The 25984-nt window shown below is 42.5% G+C and overlaps 1 protein-coding gene across 1 annotated transcript in view; it reads right to left on the bottom strand.

Moving 5' to 3' along the window:
- LOC126458272 (cardioactive peptide) overlaps nucleotides 1-25984 on the bottom strand; it is a 369531-nt gene that overhangs the window by 28716 nt on the left and 314831 nt on the right. Inside the window, exon 2 of the mRNA XM_050095202.1 lies at nucleotides 7992-8100. Coding sequence (XP_049951159.1) covers nucleotides 7992-8087 — 96 coding nt within the window. The 5' untranslated portion in view covers nucleotides 8088-8100. The remainder of the gene's footprint in view (nucleotides 1-7991; nucleotides 8101-25984) is intronic.

Here is a 25984-nt window from a genome sequence, read left to right as displayed (position 1 = left end):
GTGGACCAAATTTGGACCATCAGTCTGGCTCCAGTCCGAAGTTATTTAACGCTGCTTTTGTACATAAAACCAGATTGAGAGTGACTTTTTTTGCACATGAAATACGAACGGTGCACATACAAATGGTGCCATTAACTCGGTATTAATTTTAGCCCAATTAAAATCTTTTGCGAGAAGAATTAATCGATTCACACAATTTGCCTGGGCACCAGCTCCGGTTCGTCGTTTAAACCTTGATTATTATACTATGACATAGCTACAGTAAGACAAATGTTCTAATGGCTACACACATGGCCGCTGGTTCCGACTAGTGTACAAACTTTTTACCCCATATTCCTACCTATAAGAGGAACCGAACACCAACATCTCGCCAAACCGCGATTCAGTGCGCGGCCTTTTGAGACATATTTGTTACATCCCTTCCGCGCTTTAACGATTAAACTTTCATTCCACTAGGAACTGGTGACCATCATCGGTATCAGAATGAGGTTTCACACCCACAGTCACTGAAACACTCTTATAGCTGTTGGTGGCACGCAAGCAAACAACCTCCTAATGCCATCTTAGGAAATCTATTGCTATGCCTAAAACACTTGTAGTAACATTCGGCGAAGATTTCTGGCCGGAGGCTAGTATGATCGTATACGTCTTCCCATCATATGCAATATGTGTTCTGTGGTGATAAATGAGGAGAATGGGCAGGCCAATCACGATCAGTGAATTCCTCAAGCTGTTTTTGGTGTGAACTGCGTCGTAGAGTCTAGCATTAACTTATTACAATAAGCCTTTCGGTAACCTGGTCTTGAAGTGTATAACAACTGGGTTTATCTTCTTTACCACATAATGGCGAACATACAGCCTCCCTTCGACAGTTACCAAATCAGACGTGTTCTCACATCCAATAGCTTCCCACATCGTGATTCCTGAAGCTGCAGAGACATGTGCCTCGAGAATCGCTTCTTTGGCTCTGAGCACTATGGGACTTAACATCTGAGGTCATCAGTCCCCTAGAACTTAGAACTACTTAAACCTAACTAACCTAAGGACATCACACACATCCAGGCCCGAGGCAGGATTCGAACCTGCGACCGTAGCCGTCGCGCGGTTCCAGACTGAAGCGCCTAGAACCGCTCGGCGACACCGGCCGGCGAATCGCTTCTTTTGTGACCTTTCCCCAAGTCGTCTACTAGCACAGTGCCAATTTGACCTCCAAAAATAGGAGCGAGACTCACTGCTGAACATCACAGAGTGCCACTCAATGTCCCAGTTAACTGTGGGTCTACACCACGCAAATCTCTGTTCACTACGGTATGGTGTCAGCGATAAACGACGCATAGTAACTGGAGATCTCGACCCAGTCTCTAGTATCGTGTTCCTGGCGTGTCGTGATGGCGCTCTGCCTGTCACCTCACACAGATTTCAGCATATCATTCGTCTATTCGTCAGAACCAGTCGAACAGTCCCACGGTCTTCTCGTGATGCACTCTTCCTTCGTGCCCCACGGTAGCCCTGTGTTCTTATCGTCACCACTCGTTCCTCTCTATTTCACTGCAGCCAAGTCTGGGCAATCAGTCGGTACGACGCTCTGAAACATGGTGGTAACTTACACGGGGACGTCCCCTGGATGTGCTATTTTGCGATATCCATCTGAAAAGTCCCAACAACGTTGCACACTCTAAATAGCTGTCACGTGCTCATATCACTCTTCGTCTGTAGGACTGACTATTTTCTGTACCGAAAGTATTGAAAATAAGCTCGCTTAAGGATGAACATTGTTCAACATATTCGACAGACATGGAAATACTGCAGTATCAGTTTGGAAGCATTCGGTCAAGCTATTAATCGTACAAGACTTTCCATTTCCTTTAATGTATGTATATTGTTCATTTATTGCCCGCCATTACGCAGTATTGCTAAGTCGTGGTGACGAAACCATTAAGCTATCATATACTCAGACTGTATAGCTGATACTACAACAGTACAGTACATCTTCTGGTGTCTGCTAGCAGTAGTGGACACCAGAAGAGCCCGACGAATATCCCAGCAGAGGGGTCGAAACGTCGATCATTTTAGAAGAAACATGACACGGCCTAATAACCCAGAAGATTTTAACTTCAGTGACAACGGCCACGAAAGCCTGCAGACTTACATATGTAATAGGTTTACAGCTATGGCGATTGTTCATCAGGGGTATCGTCAGGAGTGCGACAGGGAAGTGTGATACATAAATGATGTGGAGGACGGGGTGAGCAGCAATATGCGTGCGGTGATGTGTCAAAGTTGAGTGACTGTAGGAGGATACTGGATGACTCATACAAAATTTCTACTTGGTGTGATGAATGGCAGCTAGCTCCAAATGTAGAAAAATGTAAATTAATGCGGATGAGTAGGAAAAACAAGCCCGTAAGGTTTGGATACACCATTAGTAGTGCTTCACACAAATAAATGGGCGTAACGTTGCAAAGCGATATGAAGTGGAACGAGCGTGTCAGGACTGTGGTACGGAAGGCGAATGATCGACTTTAGTTTATTGGAAGAGTTTTAGGAAAGTGTGGCTCATCTGTAAAGGAGACCGCATATGGGACGCTTGTGCGACCTATTCTTGAGTAATACTCGATGTTTGGGATCCGTACTGGGACAGATTAAAGAAAGACATCGACGCAGTTCAGAGGTGGGCCGCTAGGTTTGTTACCAGTAGGTTCGAACAACATGCAAATATTACGGAGATGCTTCGGGAATGGGAATCCTCGGAGGGAAGGTGACATTGTTATCGAGGGACACTATCGAGAAAATTTAGAGAACCGGCACTCGAAGCTGACTGCCAAAAGATTCTAGTCTCTCCAACATACATTACGCGTAAGGACCACGAAGATAAGATACGAGAAATTAGTGCTCATACTACGGAAGCATATAGATAGTCGTTTTTCCCTCGCTCTAACTGCGAGTGGTAGAGGAAAGGAAATGACTAGAACTGGTAGAAGGTACCCTACGTCACGAGCTTGCGGAGTATCTGTGTAGGTGTAGAAGTAGATGTAGCTGGCTGTTTTATGTTGTTTGGGGAGAATGTACGCAACATAACTAGTTACCACTCATTCAGGTTACCGTAAATATGAGCCAGGGTATTCCTTGAAGTTTCGAGATTGCAGCCGCATTACGTCGACTTTTTGCCGCGATATTTCGGTCTACGTCCGCCTCGTTACCTGAGTTGTCTGTGGGTTGTGTTGTCCTCAATATCAGTTCATAATCATCGACACGCGTCGCCCATTGCGGCGTGGACTGAAAGGACTTGCATCTCGGCGGCTGAACTTCCCCAGGTGGGGACTCTCGGCTATCTATGCCACATGATCATTTCATTTCAATTCGGCTGACAACCATTCAGTCATCTTCACGTAAGTGTGTTGTGTTGGAGATTGCCGGTTTACATCGCTAACTGTACACCAAAAATGCGCAAAGGCAGCCGCTACATGAGTGACCTCTGTCGAGTTTCGCGCCCTCTTCCAATATTGCTCCATCTACGACGCGCAGACGCATGCGTGATTTTGGTACTACAAGCACTCTCTCTGTCGGAGTGCGCACTCGTGGAGTTAAAATACAGGCATCAAAATTAATAAAATTAACCGTCGATGGACATTGTACAATGCTTTCTTCCTGGAGAAATGATAGAAATCGCCGGGTCCCACGACTTAATCCAGTTGAAAGCTGCCATCACGATGAATGAGATCTTCCACCAAACATATTCTAACCGATTTTTTAATAATAAATCCAAGAAGGATCTCGTCGTGTTTAAGTTTTCCGTTGCAGAATAATGTCCCATGGGGATATAATTCTCGGCTATGGGTGACTTACTGAGGTGCGGAAGGCGAGCGTGGCGATTATGTCCAAAGCATCTTTCACTCACTGTACGCGTTGTCTGACCAATGTAGGCACTGCCACACTGAAGACATTCTGTAGATGCCAGCCTTCCGCAATCCCAGATCATCCTTTTCCTATCCGAGAAGAGCACAAGTCTTTGTAGGTGGGCGGAAGATAACTTTAACATAATGTTCCCTTACGACTCTGTCTAATTTCGACGAAACATTGTCGACGTACGGGAGGTATGCTCTAGACTTAAATCGCAACATCTCCTCTTGATCTTGTGGGTGATCATGTTTCTTCTCCCTTAAAGCTGTGTTGATATAATGCGGAGAATATCCACTATCTTTGAACTCAGATTGTAGCAGCTTCAGCTTCTTTGCAAGGGTGTCTCCATCAGACACAAAATGTGTCCGGTGCATCATCGTGCGAATAACGCTCATAGTTTGTGATGGCTGATGGCAGCTAGACGGCTGCAAATACGGGTCTGTATATGTGGACTAACGGTAAACTGAATGCCCCAATGATCCATCCATTTCAAGAATCACATGAAGTAGAATGTATACTTCAACGTTCTCGATAACCTAGTGTTGTCCTTTTCTCTGCTTGTCGTGATATGTATGCTAAGGACATTCCTATCTTCGAAGATTAAAACAGCCGTGTTCACAGAGCTCCATGCAAACATTCCTGGTTTAAGGGACACTCAGACATCCTATCAAATCCTGGCTTTCCCGCTAAGTTACCCGATCTTAATCCCACAGAAAATGTTGGGGACTATTTGGAACAGTGGTTGCGACGTAGCTGTCAACATCCTCGCAATGTGGTAGCTGTGCTGCATCTGATCATCAGTGAGTGGTTTCAGTTGGGATTGCATACTTCAAGATACCTGTGGACTCTGTTCCTCTCTGAATTGAGGCCATGACCAAGGCCGGCGGTATCAGCCAAGGCCGGCGGTATCAGTCTCCAGCGAAGACTAGTTTTTTGCCTAGTGTACTTAGGTACCTTTCCAGAAACATCTAACTCTCTGTCTACATTTAGTACCAGTGGAACGTTCTTCTTGAAGAAATTTGTCTAAGCCTTTGCAACTCTGTTTCTGATGTTTTTCTTCTGATGGCTATCTTGCATAGCCTGTAGTGTGTACAGGGAGATGATTATGATGTTGGTTTGTGGGGCGCCATAATCGTGGTCATTATCACCCGTACAAATTCCAAATCTTTCCATTTCCACTCTCGCCACGTCTCTGAAGATGAGGATAACACAAACACCCAGTTCACGGGCAGAGAAAATTCACCACCAGGCCGGGGATCGAACCCGGGGCCCCGTGATCCAGAGGCAGCAAGGCTAACTACTAAAACAAGAGCTGCAGACTGTAGAGGGAGAGCCCATGAGACATGGAAACCGCTATGTGTCCCCTTAATAATTTCAGCGTAACTAAGAATGGGATTGGCCAGTTTGAAACTAGTCTGTCAGAATCTCCAAATTAACTGACGGACTGGTTTCATATTATGCTACTTACACAACCGTGATAGAGTAAGGATGAGAACGATCTATGTAAAAGACGTAAACAATTGCAAGAGATCAGGCAGTAGTACCTTATGAATACTCCTTCTGTGGTTATGAGGCAATGGCTTTTCAGTTTTAGAATGAGGTGACAAAAGTCACGGGATACCTGAAAATATCGTGTCGGACCTCCTTTTGTCCGGCGTAGTGCATCATCTCGACGTAGTATGGACTTGATAAATAGTTGAAGTCCCTCGCAGAAATATTGAGCCATTCTGTCTCTATAGGCGTCGATATATGCGGAAGCGTTGTCGGTGTAGGATTTTGCGCACGAACTAAGCTCTCGGTTATGTCCTATAAATATTTGATGGCATTCATGTCCAACGACCGGACATCTCGGATTATTGAATTACCTACGATTTGATAAGCATAGCGTCGTTAAAAGGATGCTAGGTCTGAGCCGAGCTTGTCAAGCTTCACGGAACTCATGGAAGCGCGGCTTTCGTTCCGTTAATTCAATTATCCACTTCTGTTTAAGTCACGAGTGGACGACAGAATTGTGACTGCTTATCCATTGTCGAGCAGATGTAATTTCAGTTCATGTATGCTTAACTAACATCTCTATAGTGTAAGGTAGCAGATTTTGCACCTTACATGATGCTAAATCAGTACTGATACACAGATTGATTATTGGCCCACCGGTAGGAGAGAATGGACACAGAAAAGGAGTTGTTTCTGTCATGTCAGACTAACGAGATGGGCTCAGAGGCTGGACCACGGCCGGAACCCCTAAGGACGGTGTTTATGTCATGTCAAACTAACGGGATGGCCGCGGCCGGACCCCTTTGTCGGCTGGCACTTCAGACCACCAAAGACGTTCGGAGAGGCTGGGCTATCACAACAAGAAGCGAGGAGGAGCTATATGCGAAAGAGAGAAAGACAATTTCGCGCCACAGTGGAAAATTTGCGGAAGACTGTGACGGGATTGGCGCAGAGCGCGTAGAGATACGTGTTAAAGTTTGGCGGCAACAGTAACCGCGTTAGAATTCCGTGTCGTGGTTGGCTACAAACGTGCACGGATACATGGAAGTCTGTGTCGTGATTGGCTACCAACGCGCACGGATCCATGCGGCGAAGAACGGCCAAGTTTACAAAAACTCTGATGGGGGGACTGTGGGGTCGGCTGTGGAAGAGAGCAGTCGCGGTGTCTGGCTGCTCTGCTTGGAGAGCGTGGAGAGAAGTAGGTTGGAGAAGTTACCGGCATTGAGTCCAATGGTTACTCTCCAAGTCTGAATAGTTTAGAGCATCCGACTCCACACACGTAGCATTATCTGTTCCTCTGAGGAGAGAAACAGATTAGTACTAATTTGTGGCGTTCATAAGCAATCTGAAGTGTACCTTTGCTGCCGCGCACTTGAGTCGACCGACTACTCTTGGCATATGTGCAAGTAGCTTGAGTATTGACTAGTGACGGACTCCGCAATTGAACACTTACGTACAGGAGTTTACGGGCGTAAACCACGTCCACGTTGGAGATTAAAGCCAAGCTCGCTCACGGGAAAGACGGCATCACGACGTTGGCTGTACCGACCGTCGTAATCATCACGGAGAATTACGGTGATATTAGCAATCATCAGCCAAAGTAGGGCACTGTAATTCTAAATGAGTTCATATTCCGTTAGCTCTTTGACTGGCGCTCTCTGAGTCTGTGTCCGTTCAGGCAGAACTGCAATAGAGTCACTTGCGGGTTCAGTGTTGACTTAAGTAGTTAGGAAAAGAGAATGCATTGTGCCAATGATAGGCTAGTTAGGTTAGCGAGTGTATTGTATTGTCATGTTAGGCTAGAAACATTGCTCATCCTGTTTTCTGAATAAATCTTAATTTGGTATCATATGATAATCACCGCATTATTGATTTCGTAGCTAGCAAGCACCATATTTTTGTTTAATAATTAGAGTGTAATGATAATTTCGATGCAAATGATACTGGGGGCATAACCGCGCGTTTAAACAGTGCCAACTTTAGTCAGATAGCAACTCAAGGTCGACTAAGACTACCAATAGATATTTTTCAATACATCGATAATTTTACAATAAACCCCCCGTACGTTGCAATAGTACAACGTGGTCAAAGCAATTGTTGTAGTCACGTCCCGTAGTTTTTCGCAGAACTCATTCCAATTGACATTTTTCGTCCTGTCTTGCTAGTTTTCCTTGCGATTCAACCACAGTGTACCATGACTGCTTCTTACGTTTCTTTAAAGATGTTAAGTACTATTCAGATGTCCCTTTGAGATGCAAATATCTTGTAGAATCCTGACTGCTACTGTGATACTTATGAGAAATGTTAAAGAATGTGATGTATCCTATATGTAAAGTTTCCTTTACATAGTTACTCAGCAACCAGCCCTTTTTAAGTTGTTGTTGCTAGCAGAGTCAGTCAACAGTACGATGGACACCGCGAGCCAGCTGCCCCAAGGACTGAATTTCTTCCTTGTTTTGTTTATTCTTAACCAAACTTCTGTTTTCCTAAGTGTCCATTCCTTTGAGCTGAGAGGATTATAGTGTTTTCGGTGATCTCTTAACGTTCATAATTAACATGAGATTTTTGTTGTGTCGTCACAGCATACAGCGACTTACCCTCTTCTCCATGATGACGTCGTCTGCGGCGGCCCGCTGGAGACACGCCAGCAGGACCAGGAGGGCGGGACACAGCAGCAGCAGGGCTCGTGACATTCCGGGTTACTTCCTGCAAGCACACCACCCACCACTCTGGTTAGACGAGCAACAGCGCACAGACTGAGCCCTCTCACTTTTTTCCCCTCTTACATTACGAACCGCTAAAACAGAATGAAAGAAGATGATAATAAATGAAAAGCACCAGTTTGCTTTTGTTCGACAGTATTACTTTTATTGCTAATCGGTTTTCGGCTTACAAGGCCATCTTCAGACATTTACTGAGTATTATCACCAAAGAAGTTAAATGTTGGCAGACAACATTGGAAGAGAAGTGACACATCTAGAGTGAAGTAGAAACATACAGTAAGTAACATCTTTGCAATGAAATAGTAAAAACTGAACAGTACATAAATAACAATGGAGTTGACAGGAAAACCTTTAGCACAAAATAGGAATAGCATGCCTACATAACAGTTTCTATTAATAAACAAAACTAATAAAATAAGACAAAATTAGTACTAGACAAGGCTACATCAAGAGGTATGAAACATGAAGTGTGGTACACAACCAATTAAAAAAGAAGAGACAGTTGTCAATGTAAATACAGAATACATAAGGAACTTAAGCAATATCCATAAGATAAACAGAAATTAATAAATGCAGGGAAAATGGAGGTGTTTGAGGGAACTTACAGTTTGAGAGTGTGGTGGTACTGCATTTTAACATTAACATTATAATCAAAGCAGTGGCTGTATACCAGTTTTCATCAAATAAATGAGCAAAGTAAAATATGAACAGTATTTGATGAGACAACTACAAGGGGAGTTAAACATGGACAGTAATACAAGTACAAGTTAAAAGGAAACCCTTAACTATTGAAACTACAGCCTATGTGGAATACAAAGACAACTGCAACAAATAAAACAACTTAATGAATACAGGAAAATGGGAATATGTAGGAAGAGAGAGTGTGGGAAGTAATGAACAACAAAGATGACTATATGAAGTTTAGGAGAGGGGAAGTGTTGAGTTGTGTCTGGTCATTTAGGATGAGATCTAGACTGTGAGCAATAAAAGTAATATTGTAGAACAAAAGCAAACTGGTCCTTATCATTTATTATTATAATGTTGTTCTACCAAGAACCGACGGAAGATTCTGTTAATATGAAAGAAGATGAGTTACTGCTGGTAAATAAGAAGTGTGAAGTGATAGTAGTAATACCCAGTGACAAAAGTTCGTATGTGGAACAGTTACCGGCAATTTGTAAATTCTTCGTCGAAAATGACCACAGTCAGTGTAAGTAAAAGACAGCTGCGTGTGTTAGCCTTAGAGGGGAAGGGAAGATTTCACTTGACGAGAACGATTATTGCGGCATTGCGGGCTGGCGTTTGTCAGTGTTTGGTAACCACTCTGTTTTCGTGTCCCAGTTTTTATTTTTTTCAGTCTATATTTTCATTTATTCTCCATGTCCATAACGCATTTTGGAATCGCCTTCATCAGATGTGTCATAAAGCAAAAAGTATGTAAGGAATAATTACAGTTTAACAATATTGGTCCTTTTATACTTTCAAAACAAAGATATTTCTACTTACTGCAGTCATGATTGTACAGTATACAGGACGTCCCAGGAGGAATGGTCAATTTCAGGGATATGGAAGGAGCGATCATCAGAAGCAAAAACACTTCATATCGACATATGCCCTATTCCGAATGGCTTCCGAGATAGAACACATTTAATACGAATTATTATTTAATTTCTGTATTACTCACTACATTGTCAGCTTTACCTATGTACATATGTACAAAAGTTAGTAACCATTATAACTTACGTTTTACAAGATATCAATAGAAAAACACGTATTTTAACATATTTGCCTTTAAGAGTTATTGTTCGCGTCACATTACAACTGTTGTACAGTTCACAATAAACGTTCGAATATCCCCCACTCATCTTTAGTGTACACCATTGGCCATTGAAATTGCTGCACCAAGAAGAAATGCAGATGATAAAGGCTATTCATTGGACAAATATATTATACTAGAACTGACATGTGATTACTTTTTCACTCAATTTGGGTGTATAGATCCTGAGAAATCAGTACCCAGGACAACCCCGTCTGGCCGTAATAACGGCTTTGATACGTCTGGGCATTGAGACAAACAGAGCTTGGATAGCGTGTACAGGTACAGCTGCCCATGCAGCTTCAACACGATACCACAGTTCATCAAGAATAGTGACTGGCGCATTGTGACGAGCCAGTTGCTCGGCCACCATTGACCAGACGTTTTCAATTTTGAGAGATCTGGAGAATGTGCTGGCCAGGGCAGCAGTCGAACATTTTCTGTATCCAAAAAGGCCCGTACAGGACCTGCAACATGGGGTCGTGCATTATCCTGCTGAAATGTAGGGTTTCGCAGGGATCGAATGAAGGGTAGATCCGTGGGTCGTAACACATCTGAAATGTAACGTCCACTGTTCAAAGTGCCGTCAATGCGAACAAGAGGTGACCGAGGCGTGTAACCAATGACATCCCGTACCATCACGCAGGGTGTAACACCATAGCGCTTATGCTGTATGGATTTTTTTTTTTTGCTTTATTTAATGTTACACCATTGAACTTCTGCAAGTGTGTTTGATAGAATAGAGAACACAAAATCGTATACTCCTTTCTTTGTTAAAACTTTGATGTCATGATTTGATTGTACGCTGTGTAGCATATCTCTCGTTTAAATGCTTTGACCCATTTGGAGGGAACAATACTTACTGTATATGATTGTAATTTTGTGTGACTAATTTTTTGTAGACATGTTAATATGTGTAAATGTTTTGTTTTATTTAATACATTTGGTTGCTGTTATGTAAACTGCTGATCCTCACTTAGGGCTCTTAGTTATTCTGTATGTAAGAGGTAGTGTGGTTCCCCTCGGGAACGGAACTGTGTAGCGCGCGCAAATTGTGGTTGGCCTAGGTGGAAAAGGTGGAACTGATAGTCAGTCGGTGACGAGCTACGAGTCGGAGACGAGCTACCAAACTGTGCACTGTCAAGTAAAAGATGCATATTGTGCTGGTTCCGAGAGAGGCTTTTCCTGCTACTTTCCAATGCCTCGGATGGATGGATAAATAGCTGGAACTATTCTGGAATTTGTATCTATCATCGCCACCAAGAAATGACAGAGTCCAGCAATTCTGTCTGCGAATCCACCTACCAACATGCAGTTGCCACCACGTTGCGCAATCACTGTAACGTAATACTATAATGATGTACAGTGAAGGATCAGCTTAATGGATGTGCTAATGTGCTCAAATATAAGGTAATTTATTTCTGAATTTATGTACCTACCTTGATTTTTCACCTCATCATAACACCTCTCAGGTTCCTCTCCGTTTGAACTAAAGCGATTACCGAGTGTCCTTACTGAAAGTACATTAAAACCCAGTTTTCTAATTAATGCCTCTTGAACATAGTAAAGAGAAAGTTAAAGTTAATGTGGCAACAGAGTGAGTTAAAGTTAATGATGCTTCCTGAAAATAATTTTCCTAGTAAAACTGCTTATTAATGTGTTGTTGTCAACTTCAAATTAAAAGTTCTTAAGACTGAGGCTTATTAAGTTTTGCTTAGTAAATGATCACATTACTACCTGTTGTAAATCGCAGAAAGTGAGTCAGTTTCTTGCAATTTTGCCTACAATGTGTTTCACTGTAGTAAAAAGTGGAAAACTGCAGTTGTGAAACTTTATATACTCATGTTTGTTAAGTGTATGTCTCTCTTGTATGTAGGAAGTGCATATCAATAATATAACAGGATCCACAGTTTGTCTATTGTATTAATGCTGGGTAACAAGTAATGGGAAGACCACTAATTATGAATACCATAATTTCTTTATTCAAATGATAATGAGAAGCAACCTGTTAGTGGATTCCAATTAATTTTCATTTTAAATAGTAAAGTATTTAACTGAGAGAGACTTAACTTATATCCAATTAATGATTATGCAGTAAATAGTAATAAAGACCATTCAGTTTGTATAAGCCCTGAAAGTAATAGTGTGTTTCGGTATCTGTTATAATTTTGCAAATAGTTTCTGCTGCTCTAACTGTTAGTTTCAATCTTACCATAAACATATGTGTGTGTCAGAGTTCATTGCACTCGCGTGTGACCAAGTATAGGTTGTGTTTATCCATTAGAGTTACTAATAACTATTTTCTTGAACGAGAATGTTAACCATTCTCTTGCCTAGTTAGGCTGGCGACCGTTTTCTTTATCAGTTGAACAGTGCAGATAGGCAAAATTTTGTTCGTACTGTTCAAATATTTACGTAAATCTGACTTTCACTTCCGATAAGCCACCTCCGTTAGGTATAATACGGTCAACATAATAAAATTCCTCTCAGAGGGTAACACAGCTCTGTTGCATTATACCATAATTATTCTAACAAAATAATTCTATTTTGCAAACTGCCTCCAGCTTCGAGGTTATGGTATAGCAGTAGCGGACAGGAGTGTTACACGTGGCTTTTCCGTGACAGGACTATTTGTTCTGTTGGGGCATAATAAGTAATAAACAAAATTTGGTATTTGATTACGTAAGCTACGTAAATGCTATTAAAGTGTTATAAGGGTGATACGCCATTATGGCGATAACGAATACACGCTTCCACTGTGCCTTCACCGCGATGTCGCCAAACACGGATGCGACCATCATGATGCTGTATACAGAACCTGGATTCATCCGAAAAAATGACGTTTTGCCATTCGTGCACCCAGGTTCGTCGTTGAGTGCACCATCGCAGGCGCTCCTGTCTGTGATGCAGCGTCAATGGTAACCGCAGCCATGGTCTCCGAGCTGATAGTCCATGCTGCTGCAAACGTCGTCGAACTGTTCGTGCAGATGGTTGTTGTCTTGCAAACGTCCCCATCTGTTGACTCAGGGACCGAGACGTGGCTGCACGATCCGTTACAGCCATGCGGATAAGATGCCTGTCATCTCGACTGCTAGTGATAAGAAGCCGTTGGGATCCAGCACGGCGTTTTGTATGACCCTCCTGAAGCCACCGATTCCATATTCTGCTAACAGTCATCGGATCTCCACCAACGCGAGCAACAATATCGCGATACGATAAACCGCAATCGCGATAGGCTACAATCCGACTTTTATCAAAGTCGGAAACGTGATGGTACGCATTTCTCCTCCTTACACAAGGCATCATAACAACGATTCACCAGGCAACGCCGGTCAACTGCTGTTGGTGTATGAGAAATCGGTTGGAAACTTTCATCATGTCTGCACGTTGTAGGTGTCGCCACCGGCGCCAACCTTGTCTGAATGCTCTGAAAAGCTAATCATTTGCATATGACAGCATCTTCTTCCTGTCGGTTAAATTTCGCGTCTGTAGCACGTCACCTTCGTGGTGTAGCAATTTTAATGTCCAGTAGTGTATTTGCGCACTGTTACTTGTCTGAGTGCTTCTGCACTTTCGATAATGAAGACAACGGCGTCCATGATGCGACCAAGCAGTTCATCTCGCGTATTCACCTTTCGTTTGTTCACTTCAGACTTCATCCAACCCTATGAACTAAAACCTAATGGTGTATGTCTTGCTACCTCTTCGACCAGTTAACTGCACTACCACGACCAATCCAACCATTAGAATAAGTGCGGCTGACATGTTCCTTCACACGTCTGGTAAAATGTGGGGGAGGGGGGGCGTCTCCGTCAAACTGGAAGAACATTGCAGTCTGGATGGCCAAAGGACGGTCCTCAATGTGTTTCATAAACGAATTTTCCTAAAAATGCAGGTAACTCTGTCTCGTTACTCGTTCTTCTAAAACGACTGGATCTGTCAACATGTTACCTATCGTGCTGCACCAATAGGGAACGAAAAACGATGGTGAAAAAAGGTTTTCACTCTAGCGTGTCGATTTTCCAGCAGCTATCAATGATTGTTACGTGTGTTCTTGATTCCATTCCTTTTAAACGTGGCTTCATCAGCTGCGTGGGTAAGACACATACGTGAGCGCCACTAACTCAAAATAATAATAATAATAAGTGCATTGAATGTGTTCTGTCTCGGAAACCATTCGGATTAGGCCATACGTCCATAAGGAGTTTTTTTTTGTTTCGAATGATCGTTCCTGTCATATCCCTGAATATGGACCGTTCCTCCTGGAACACTCTGTATTTTTGTGTTTTAGATGATGATACTGCCACATTCTTTGGGTTTAAAGACCTTAACTAATAATACCCTGGTAAGTATAATTAACATTTAAAATAATAAGTAACGAAATAATAAGAGAGGAATATATTTTTACCAGAATGAGATTTTCAATCTGCAGTGGAGAATAAACGTAAGGAACATCGCTCTCTGCGGAGTGATACAATACAATGCGCAGTACATTTATTATATGCATATAACAAATATGTATTAAAGGCCATTAAGCAGGCTTCGCAATTGAAAGGTAGCGAAACGTGTATGGCACAAAACCATGCAGCGTTTCATTTAGTTACACAACAATTGTACTGGAACAAATGAACTTGTGCAGTTGTAGAATTTGCCTCAAATCAGATGTTATACAGAATTTATTCTCAAATATCTCAGTATGGGCGTAATTCCCGTGGACGAATAAATTTTAGAGTTGTTTGGTGCTTGACAGCCTATTTACTAAAGCCTTTAGAACGAAATTCATTTAATATAGTTGGTATCCATTAGGTGCAATTTGCCCAGATGGAAGAAGAACCGCCGGCCATGGTGGCCGAGCGGTTCTAGGCGCTACAGTCTGGAACCGCGCGACCGCTACGGTCGCAGGTTCGAATCCTGCCTCGGGCATGGATGTGTGTGATGTCCTTAGGTTAGTTAGGTTTAAGTAATTCTAAGTTCTAGGGGACTGATGACCTCAGATATTAAGTCCCATAGTTCTCAGAGCCATTTGAACTATTTTGAAGAAGAACTGAGATCCATACCACGTGGAAACGGCTATAGCATTATTTCGAGAAGATCCGTTGTAACTGCACTACTTAGCTACCGAGGAGCCACGAGGCTTTACTCTACAGCCTTCCTGTCACGGAGGACTGCCACCCACTACAGTAGCAGATATTCGCCGTGCACAGGCGGCGTCGCGAAGCATGTCAGAACTCTGCAGCAATTAAATTAAAACGAGACGGGCGCCAGAGAAGTTGGTCGCTAAGCAGCGGATTAGCACAGCTGGTCTGCTGTTACTCGGAAGGAATTCACTGCGGTCTGTCTCCTCTTGTCGTATGACGCTGACTTCCTTTCCACTGCAGCTGGTCGGATCCGAGTGCAGCCACACTCCCACTGAGATTTACCACTGCTTCATTTTGTCGCCTCGCGTTCTCAGCACGAATCCCGAGAAATGCAAGCGCTGGTAGAGGAACGACAGATCAGTTTTACGGCGGAGCAATGTAAAGGTACTCCACAACAATGCTTTTTACACAACCGTAGACCTGAGACTTCTCACCTCCCTTTGGGTTGCAAATTTAAGGTTCCATTCTGCAAAAAAAAGTCATCAATAATGGAATTACTTAAAAGACACATGTCGTGGACTCCGCACTCAACCCTTTCCTGATTAAAATTTATTTTGCCTATATTTTAAAAATAAAAGGTCAAAAACTGTCTTCCTTTGTGATAAATAATATACTTCCACTCCCAAGTTTTAAGTGGACCGGTTTTGAAAATCGGTGAAGTGTGATACATGTGTCCCACAAACCCAACGAGATCCATGTTTTCATGTGAACCTAGGATTTTCAGAGTTAACTTTTCAATTTTTGAATGATTTTGTAAGAATGGGAATTATGGAAAAAATTGTAACAAATCAGTACCAAAACACATTTATACTCCTGACAATGAAAAACATGAGATATTGCATACGACTTTTGAACATAACTTTTAAGATGGCTTTGATATACCACACGCCAATGTTTTCTATAATCTATGAAATTTTCTGGGGCATATACACCCCACTACATACAAATTTTGTACGAACAGACAGTATTACTGAGATGTGCAGTAATGTTTCAGAGAAATGTCTATGATGTATAATTAGTTACTACAGACATCCTTCGAGTGGCAAAGATGGTAATTCGATCTGATTTTCGTGAAACAAATGTGCTGTGCCACCTATAAACAGACTCTGCCCCATTTCATCGCTCACAGCCTTTTATACACCCACGCAACGGTCCGTAGTATTTTTCTCGGAGTTCCGAAAGCATCAAATGGTTCAAATGGCTCTGAGCACTATGCGACTTAACTTCTGAGGCCATCAGTCGCCTAGAACTTAGAACTAATTAAGCCTAACTAACCTAAGGACATCACACACATCCATGCCCGAGGCAGGATTCGAACCTGCGACCGTAGCGGTCGCTCGGCTCCAGACTGTAGCGCCTAGAACTGCACGGCCACTCCGGCCGGCCCGAAAACATCGCGTAACGTGCTAGCAATAGACAGATTTAAGTGTAGACGTCCAAACGCACAAAACTACATATTACTCTACCGGGACACGCGTATCCCATCGATCACGAAAGAGTTAAAAGCTATCCCTCTGCTGTAAAAAGGAAAACTATATGGGAGCGAAGGAATAAACAAGCTCAACTTACGTGTGTCGCGTTTTCGATGAAGAAAGGGTACATGGGAAGGAAACGCAATATCCACTTTCACCTTAGAATAACTACGAAACAAATCACACCGATGCGCGTTATTTACAGGAAGAAAAGAAAATAAATAGATGTGTTTTAAGATGAACTCATGAACCGCTGGTAGTGCTGGAGAGGCTACTTAAAACCAAAATTGGCCAGGTGCGAGCAGGACTCCCACTCTGAAGGTTCCGTACAAACGTAGTTATGTACATTGACAGTTCATCGACGCGGGGATCAAGAAACTCGACGTTTCTTGCCTGTTATCGACATTGATACTGGAAAGGCGTCGGTCCCGGAAAATCCAGTGCTTTCATGAATGTCTTAATTTTAAGTTTGAAGTAGCGTAACAAATGACAAATGAAATTTTTTTCGTCTGATATAATTCAAATTAACAATTTTTGTATTTTTTCCTTTACTTTTACTGTGCAGTCTTACTTACTGCAAAATAGTAACCTGTAGGTTTTAATGAATGAGTTTGCGAATATCAAAATACGTGATATAATTGGCCGTATTTTTGATTGCATTGACTTAGAAACTAAACTTTTGCACTACCAAGCGACCGTAGACATTTGTATGTGAAATAAACTGCACTTGATAAATCTAGTCGTTCCTGAGAAAAAGGTGTCTTAACAGACTGAGGGACAAACAGACAATCGGGATAACAAATAAAAAATGTTGGTGTGTGATATAATTACAAAGAAACAGTTTTCAGATGTCTTGGTTTAATTTTACTGTGAAACCTTGCTCCTTGCCAAATTTCATGATTCTAGGCTAACAAACCCTATAGGTTTTGATTAGTGAGTTTGTATCAAAATATGTGACATACGAGGGTTTTCCAGAAAGTAAGTTCCGATCGGTCGCGAAATGGAAACCATAGTGAAAACCAGAAACGTTTTATTTGGAACAGTTAGGTACACCTTCCACCTACTTCTCTACATAGTCGCACACTCCAACTACGAGCTTTGTCGTAGTGTTGTATCAACTTCCCAATATCCTCGTCATAGAAAGCAGCCGCCTGTGCTTTCGGCCAGTTATCTGCACTGGTCTGCAGCTCGTTGTCTGTGGAAAACTTTTGTCTTCATCGCCAGCGGTTCTTGTGAGCAGAGATGAGACTCAGGGGGAGCCAATTACGGACTGTATTGTGGGTGATCAAACACTTCTCATCAGAAACACTGCAGGAGCGTCTTCATTGCCCCCGCAGTGTGAGGCCGAGAATTTGCATGAAGAAGGAACTACTCGACAGTTGTGTTATGTGGGCTGCATGACACAGGCGAAATCTCTAACCAGGCCCTCATAACTGGCGGGAGATGCCATTCCCTACGCATCTTTACATGCTCACTGTTCGCTCAAAACTGAAAAGAGCGACGCGACACGATCGACGGGCGTACTAGAGATACTGCCCAACACATCTGTGCAAATCTTTACCGGATTTTCCCAGTGGTTTCCCTTTCGCGATCGGTCGGAACTTACTTTCTGGGCAACCGTCGTATATGGCCGTATCTTTTGTATGGATTGACTTAGAAGCTCCAATTCCTTACACCGCCAGGGGACCGTAGACCTTAGGGTGTCACATAAATCTCAACTTGATATGTCAACCTGTTCCTTAGAAAAAAAGGTTTTTAACAGTCGGACAGACAGACAGACGGATGGACGAGAAAGTGATCTTGCAAGGGTTCCGGTTTTGTCGATTGAGATACGGAATCTTAAAAAGGATAACAATCGACATCTACACATACATCTGCCTCTGTACTTCACAAGCTGCCTTACGGATTGTGGCGAAGTGTACTTTATGTACCACAGTAACTTCTCCCTATTCCAGTCGTGAATGGTTCGCGGATAGAACGATTGTTGGTACGCCACCATGCGAGCTCGAATCTCTCTGCTTTTACATTCACGAGCTTGTCGCGAGAAGTACATGGCAGGAAGCAATATATTGGTCGACTTCTCTAGGAACGTACGCGCTCGAAGCTATATGAGCACACGACGGCGTGACGCAGAACACCTCTTTTGTAGCGTCTGCCACTAGAGTTGGTTGAGCGTCTGGTACGGACCCCACACTGACGAGCAATATTCTGGTGATGACTGAAAGAGGGTCTTGTTAGTTATCTCCATTGTGGATGTACTGCATTTGCTGAGAATTCTTGCAATGAATCTGAGTCTGTCATCAATCTTACCTGCGATTAACTTTAAATGGTCGTTCCACTTTAAATCACAACGTACGCACGCTCCTCGATTGTTCTGCAAGCGTGTAATCATAGAATAGGGGGACTTTCTGCCTGTTTATGCGCTGTACGTTACATTTGTTTATGGTGAGGGTCAACTGCCAATACCTGCACCACGCGTAGATTCTGTGCAGGTCTTCCTGCATTCCGGTAGGTATACAACGGCATCATCCGCAGAAAGCCTCGTGGAACTTCCGTCGATTTCTACTTCGTCATTTATATATATTTTGATAAGTAATGGACCTATGACCCGCGCATGGGGCACGCACCAAGTTATTTTTACGTCTGAAGACTTTTCGTCCTTGACAGTGCCATGCTGTGCTCTGTCTGCTAGACTCTCTTTAGTGCAATCACACAGTTGGTCTGATATTCCGTATGTTCGTATTTTGTTCATAAGGTGACATTGCAGAACTGATTCGAATGCTTTCCGGAAGTCTGGGAGCACGCCATCGACTTGGGCATCTGTGTATACTGCTGCATGGGTCTCAGCGACGAACGGAGGGAGCTGGGTTTCATACGACCGTTGTTTTCGGAACCCATGTTGATTCCTACAGAGGATATTTGCGGTCTCTAGAAATGTAATACGCGAACGAAAAATTTGTTCCAAAATTATTCAACAGACCGACATCGAAGAGACAGGCGTATTGTTTTGTGCGTCTGTTCAACAACCTTTCTTGAAAACGGGAATGACATGCATTTTTTTTAAAAATCACGAGGAACGCTCTGCTCCTACAGTGACCTACGGTACACCGCTGAGAACAATAGATAACACGAATAATTATGGAAACTGATAACGAAAATAGTATCAAATTATACATAAATCGATGAGAAACACAACTACACAGTAACTGAGACCAGCAACATTAACAACTGCCCTTCAATTGAACTGAACAGTGAACCAAACGCTACTGTAGCTACAGTGCTGTTTCCTTGCTTTCCCTGTTTTCAAATCACATATAGTTTTTTGTGGCCAAGTCTACCGCAAAATAAAAACTCCGGTCGAGGTCTCACGGTAGCCCCTTTCCTCTCGGCGTCCTATGCCCGAGTCTTTCTGGCCCGAGCGCAAGTCTAGCACTTGTTCTCACGAAAGAATTTCTGCAAACGTTGAATATGTTTCCATGAACTCGATCGTCTCAAATTCAACTCAAATTTTTTTCAGGGTTCATAGGTGTGCTTCACACAAAGACACGTCAGCAGCTTCTGTAAACACGCCACGAGGCGCAGTCGTGAGGAAGGAGTCATATGTTGGTACTGCGGGAGCTACTGACGTCTTCGTTCTTGCCCTTACTCTGGTTCCTGGAAACTCGGCCGACGTAGCACACATTTTTGGTACTGGAGACCATCTCTCCCCCTCTTGACTTTCACAAAAAGTTTGCCTTAAAACAAATGAGGTTTCCGACAGTGACAATAATTTCTTCAAATGTTGATAAATGAGTAGACAAGTTTGAAAAAGGGGAACCCGTCACCAACTAAGGCATCCGATTTTAACAGAATCCATATTGTAAAGCGTCACCAAAGACGTCTTCATTCTCTAGAATGAAAAAAAATTGATATTGTTCATTAGCGATTCCATACAGTCGAAGAGCTTAAGAATATCGTGAGATGCATTGGTTCGACGTATTCAATATCTTGACGCGAGAGGAATATTTAGTCAAATCACTTTATTGTAATAATTGTACTGAAGTTTGGATGTAACGATGAGGACGTAACAAATGGATACAGAAGACGTTATTATGCATTGACTGCGGCCTCCAAGCGTGCTATTTCACCACCTAGCGAAAATGAGTGCTATGCTAAAGGAAATCGGCGAGCGAGCACTCGTTTATTGGACTTTTGACTCTTTCACGGCTAATAATGATAATTCCAATTCTTTTTTCTAGTTTTATAATTTTATATGAATATCATGCTAGTAAGTCTGGGTGAACACAGCGATCGTGAAACAGGTTGGCCCAATTAGAGGTGGAGTCTACTTGCACATTGCCACTGCAACCTCCAAAATCTAAAATCGGATATTTATTCCGGATATTTATTTGATTACTGCACTGGCACTCTTAGAATCTGTCTACCCACCGATCGTCACGTCTAGTGTAATTATTTTCAATATATGTTATTTCAATCTGCAGGATAGGCGCGCATTAGCATGTCGCTTCCTGAATTAGGGAAGGCGTGCCGTACCCCGACCGAAGTCACCCAGCGAATTAACGCCGAGGACCGGTGTGCGGCCAGTGTTGCTGTTGGTTTCAGGCGATTTCTCGCATCCGACTAGTTGGTACCCACTTCCCGCCTCAGTTACACGATTCGCAAACATTTCAATATGTTCTCACACTTTCACATAGAATAACACTAGACGCAAAAAGATGGGTTTCACACATTCCGTTCCGGAGGGGAGGCCTGGCGAAAGAAAGGGCATCCGGCCACCCTCTACCACTTACATTGCCAAATCCAGATTAAGAAGCCGACACTGTGAAGACACGCCATAAGGCCAAGAAAATGAAGAAGAAGAATGTATCCTACTTCGATATACAGGGTGGGCCAAATAAAAGTGGCCCGGACGAGTGAATACGATTGGCCGTGACTGTGTGCACGTAACCACACCTGTGCAGTTACTTCCAACAGGATGTAGCAACTGCCCATACAGCCGACTAAACCTTGGAGCACATTTACACAACCACCACCACTGATAAAGTTGTTAGCAGAGCTCAGTTCGGTTGCGGTCGTTGCGGTACTAGCTTGCCACCCAGGTCATACGCTCTGTCAGTATGCGATTACTTTGTGTGGGTAGCCATCAAGTATAAAGTGTATCGCAACAACCCTCATAGCCTTTATGAACTCCAGCAGAACATTTCGGATGACACTGCAGCAATTCCAACAATCCAGCCTCGATCCGCTTTCAGCAACTTGCTGACCAGGGCCCAAAAGTGCCATGAGGTGAGTGGTGGTCACGTTCATTTTCCCCGCACTGTATTTTCATGAGGTAGTGCCCCAAAAACCGTAGATATTTGAAAATTCATGATTACCGCCTTCAGTGGCCGATAAAATATTTATTCAAACACCAGTTTCGGTCGACCGACCGTAATCGGGTACTTAAAAGCATTCACAGCTTCATACTTAGCGAATATAAAATCACTGTCGTTAGATAATAAAATCATTAGTTTGTCATTTTTGTCACATAGGAATGTAAATTACATCGTCAGTATATAATTTATGCAGTGTGTATATTGACGACGTAATTTATATTACGATGTGACAACAGTGACAAATTCATGGTTTTATCATCTGATATCGACGATTTTATTTTCGCCTAAAATGATGCTTAAATACTTTTAAGAACATGATGGTGGTTAGTCGAGAAAAACTGGTTGTTTGAACAAAGATTTTATCGGCAGTTCAAGGCGATAATAACGACATTTCTTATACACTATTTCAGATGTTTTTTTCCTAATTCTACAGCGTAAGTCAAACCATTTGAAGTAAGTTATGAATTCTGTGTCCTGTTTACGAAGTTCTGCGTTCTGTTTATAGGGTTCTATACAGTCTGCGTGTGAACTGTACAAGTTTTCTCAGATTCATGGGAGACCTATTGCATAAGACAGACCATGTGACCCGGAAAATATATTGATGTATCGGTTACTTTTACACATCTGCATTGCACCGTTGAAGTTTCACCAAGAATATTCAGTTAATTGAAACGGTAATATTTGACTACTAGGTTGTTGCGTCCCCAAGGACTCTTGTGTCCGCCATAATTAACGGTCTACAATCGCAGACAGTTGTGGACCACAGCCTGTCGTATACACACTTTGTTATAAGTACCTCGGAAGCCTCTTTCTTGTGCCGCCCACTCCTTTAAGAGAGATGTCACAAAGTGGAAAGCCGAGTGTTTATTTTGTTGTGTGCCTTTCTCTTTGACCTGTTTGCTCCCGCTCTCCAGACGGCCGGGGTCTCGGGAGATGCCACTTGTCTGATTGGGAGGTCGCTCAGTGTACGGCTTGTTTGTTCAACGATATCGCAACACAGCCACCGCGGTCACTCGCTACATGTGACCCACGACGTCATCAAAGGTTATCTGCTGGCCGCTAGTAACGCCAACACAGCATTACTGAGTAACACTTTACAGCAAGTAGGAATGACCATGCAGTTATTACGTTTTATTATCATCTCACTCTGTTATACAGGATGTTTAAAAAAGAATGTCCTGATTTCAAAATTTCATATTCACTGATAAAAACATCAACAAACATGGAATTAAATGCAAAATACTCACAAGATCTTAAAAATTTAGCTATACTATTACAAATGCTCTATGTGTTCACCAGAAGCAGCACGCACACCATCTAGATGATAGCTAATTTCGTCATAAACTTCACATAATTTTTCTGCTTTTACAGAATGTACGGCGGCAGTTATTCTGTCCTTTACTTCTTCCATGTCACAAGGTACTAGGTACAAGGAAAAATCTCAAGGGGCTATGTACGGCGATCTTGGAGGCCAAGAATGCAAGAAAATGTCTTGGGGTCCCGTGCACCCTATCCAGTGTTGAGGCACAGAAACTGACGAACATTGCTGTGCCAGTGTTGTGAAACTCCATCCTGTTACAAAATGAAGTCATCGGAGTTCTCCTGAAGTAGTGGGAAAAGCCAGTTCTGCAGCATTTGAAGATAACCCATTCCAATCACAGTGTTTTATTCAAAAAAGGAAGCTGCTATACAGTTTTTCATGAGAAATGGCACAAAAAACATTCACTTTGGGTGAGTCTCTTTCGTGCTCAGTAATGTATGAGGGTTCTGGAGTCTCTAGCAACCCTACCACAACAAAGGTCAAAATTTAATATTGATTGTGGTGTTGCTCACGCTGCTAAATACTGCATTTTCGGGCAACAACTAAGTTATTATGTGGCAGGTGTCATTAGAGCACAATTAATAAAGTCATTTCATGTAATAATGAATAAACTAGGCACTCATATTTTCGTGTTTCCCACGCTGGTCTTGTTGTAAAGTCATGGCTCAATCGTTGAAAATCTAGGTGGTGATGTTTCCAAGCTCGGGTGCAAAATGGCCTAGGTTTTATTCTGCTATATTCAAAAGTTTTGTAGATGCGCTTCACAAACCATTCTTGAAGATTAAGCCTTTCAAAGCTAGCACAATAGTGACTTAAAAAAGTAATCAGCACTCCGAATTTAAGTTACACTTCTTTTTTATTGCTTTTGTTGCAATATCGCGAAACACACAAAACATCACTTCACAATACAAAACATACTTGAAAACATCTTCCTCACTGTTAAAGTTCACATTTTATAAGCTGACTACGTTATGCGTCTTTCCAACATGATGTCCAAGACTTGACTTTCTTAAGGTCCGACTCTCTAACTAACTAACTAATAATCGCTTACGCGCCCAAAAATCAGAGTTACAAGTACGTCGAAGATCGTAGTGACAAAAAGAAAGAATACACATAAGAATAATATCATTGCAATATAAACATATCGATGTATCACAATTGTTTTTTGGTCATCAGTCTACTGACTGGTTTGATGCGGCCCGCAACGAATTCCTTTCCTGTGCTAACCTCTTCATCTCAGAGTAGCACTTGCAACCTACGTCCTCAATTATTTGCTTGACGTGTTCCAATCTCTGTCTTCCTCTACAGTTTTTGCCCTCTACAGCTCCCTCTAGTACCATGGAAGTCATTCCCTCATGTCTTAGCAGATGTCCTATCATCCTGTCCCTTCTCCTTATCAGTGTTTTACACACATTCCTTTCCTCTCCGATTCTGTGTAGAACCTCCTCATTCCTTACCTTATCAGTCCACCTAATTTTCAACATTCGTCTATAGCACCACATCTCAAATGCTTCGATTCTCTTCTGTTCCGGTTTTCCCACAGTCCATGTTTCACTACCATACAATGCTGTACTCCAGACGTACATCCTCAGAAATTTATTCCTCAGATTAAGGCCGGTATTTGATAATAGTAGACTTCTCTTGGCCAGAAATGCCTTTTTTGCCATAGCGAGTCTGCTTTTGATGTCCTCCTTGCTCCGTCCGTCATTGGTTATTTTACTGCCTAGGTAGCAGAATTCCTTAACTTCATTGACTTCGTGATCATCAATCCCGATGTTAAGTTTCTCGCTGTTCTCATTTCTACTACTTCTCATTACCTTCGTCTTTCTCCGATTTACTCTCAGACCAAACTGTGTACTCATTAGACTGTTCATTCCGTTCAGCAGATCATTTAATTCTTCTTCACTTTCACTCAGGATAGCAATGTCATCAGCGAATCGTATCATTGATATCCTTTCACCTTGTATTTTAATTCCACTCCTGAACCTTTGTTTTATTTCCATCATTGCTTCCTCGATGTACAGATTAAAGAGTTGGGGCGAAAGGCTGCAGCCTTGTCTTACACCCTTCTTAATACGAGCACTTTGTTCTTGATCGTCCACTCTTATTATTCCCTCTTGGTTGTTGTACATATTGTATATGACCCGTCTCTCCCTATAGCGTACCCCTACTTTTTTCAGAATCTCGAACAGCTTGCACGATTTTATATTGTCGAACGCTTTTTCCAGGTCGACAAATCCTATGAAAGTGTCTTGATTTTTCTTTAGCCTTGCTTCCATTATTAGCCGTAACGTCAGAATTGCCTCTCTCGTCCCTTTACTTTTCCTAAAGCCAAACTGATCGTCACCTAGCGCATTCTCAATTTTCTTTTCCATTCTTCTGTATATTATTCTTGTAAGCAGCTTCGATGCATAAGCTGTTAAGCTGATTGTGCGATAATTCTCGCACTTGTCAGCTCTTGCCGTCTTCGGAATTGTGTGGATGATGCTTTTCCGAAAGTCAGATGGTATATCGCCAGACTCATATATTCTACACACCAACGTGAATAGTCGTTTTGTCGCCACTTCCCCCAATGATTTTAGAAATTCTGATGGAATGTTATCTATCCCTTCTGCCTTATTTGACCGTAAGTCCTCCAAAGCTCTTTTAAATTCCGATTCTAATACTGGATCCCCTATCTCTTCTAAATCGACTCCTGTTTTTCTTCTATCACATCAGACAAATCTTCACCCTCATAGAGGCTTT

This window comes from Schistocerca serialis, chromosome 1, assembly GCF_023864345.2.
Source record: "Schistocerca serialis cubense isolate TAMUIC-IGC-003099 chromosome 1, iqSchSeri2.2, whole genome shotgun sequence".
Classification (NCBI taxonomy): Eukaryota; Metazoa; Arthropoda; class Insecta; order Orthoptera; family Acrididae; genus Schistocerca; species Schistocerca serialis.
This window is presented reverse-complemented; position numbering and strand designations above follow the sequence as displayed.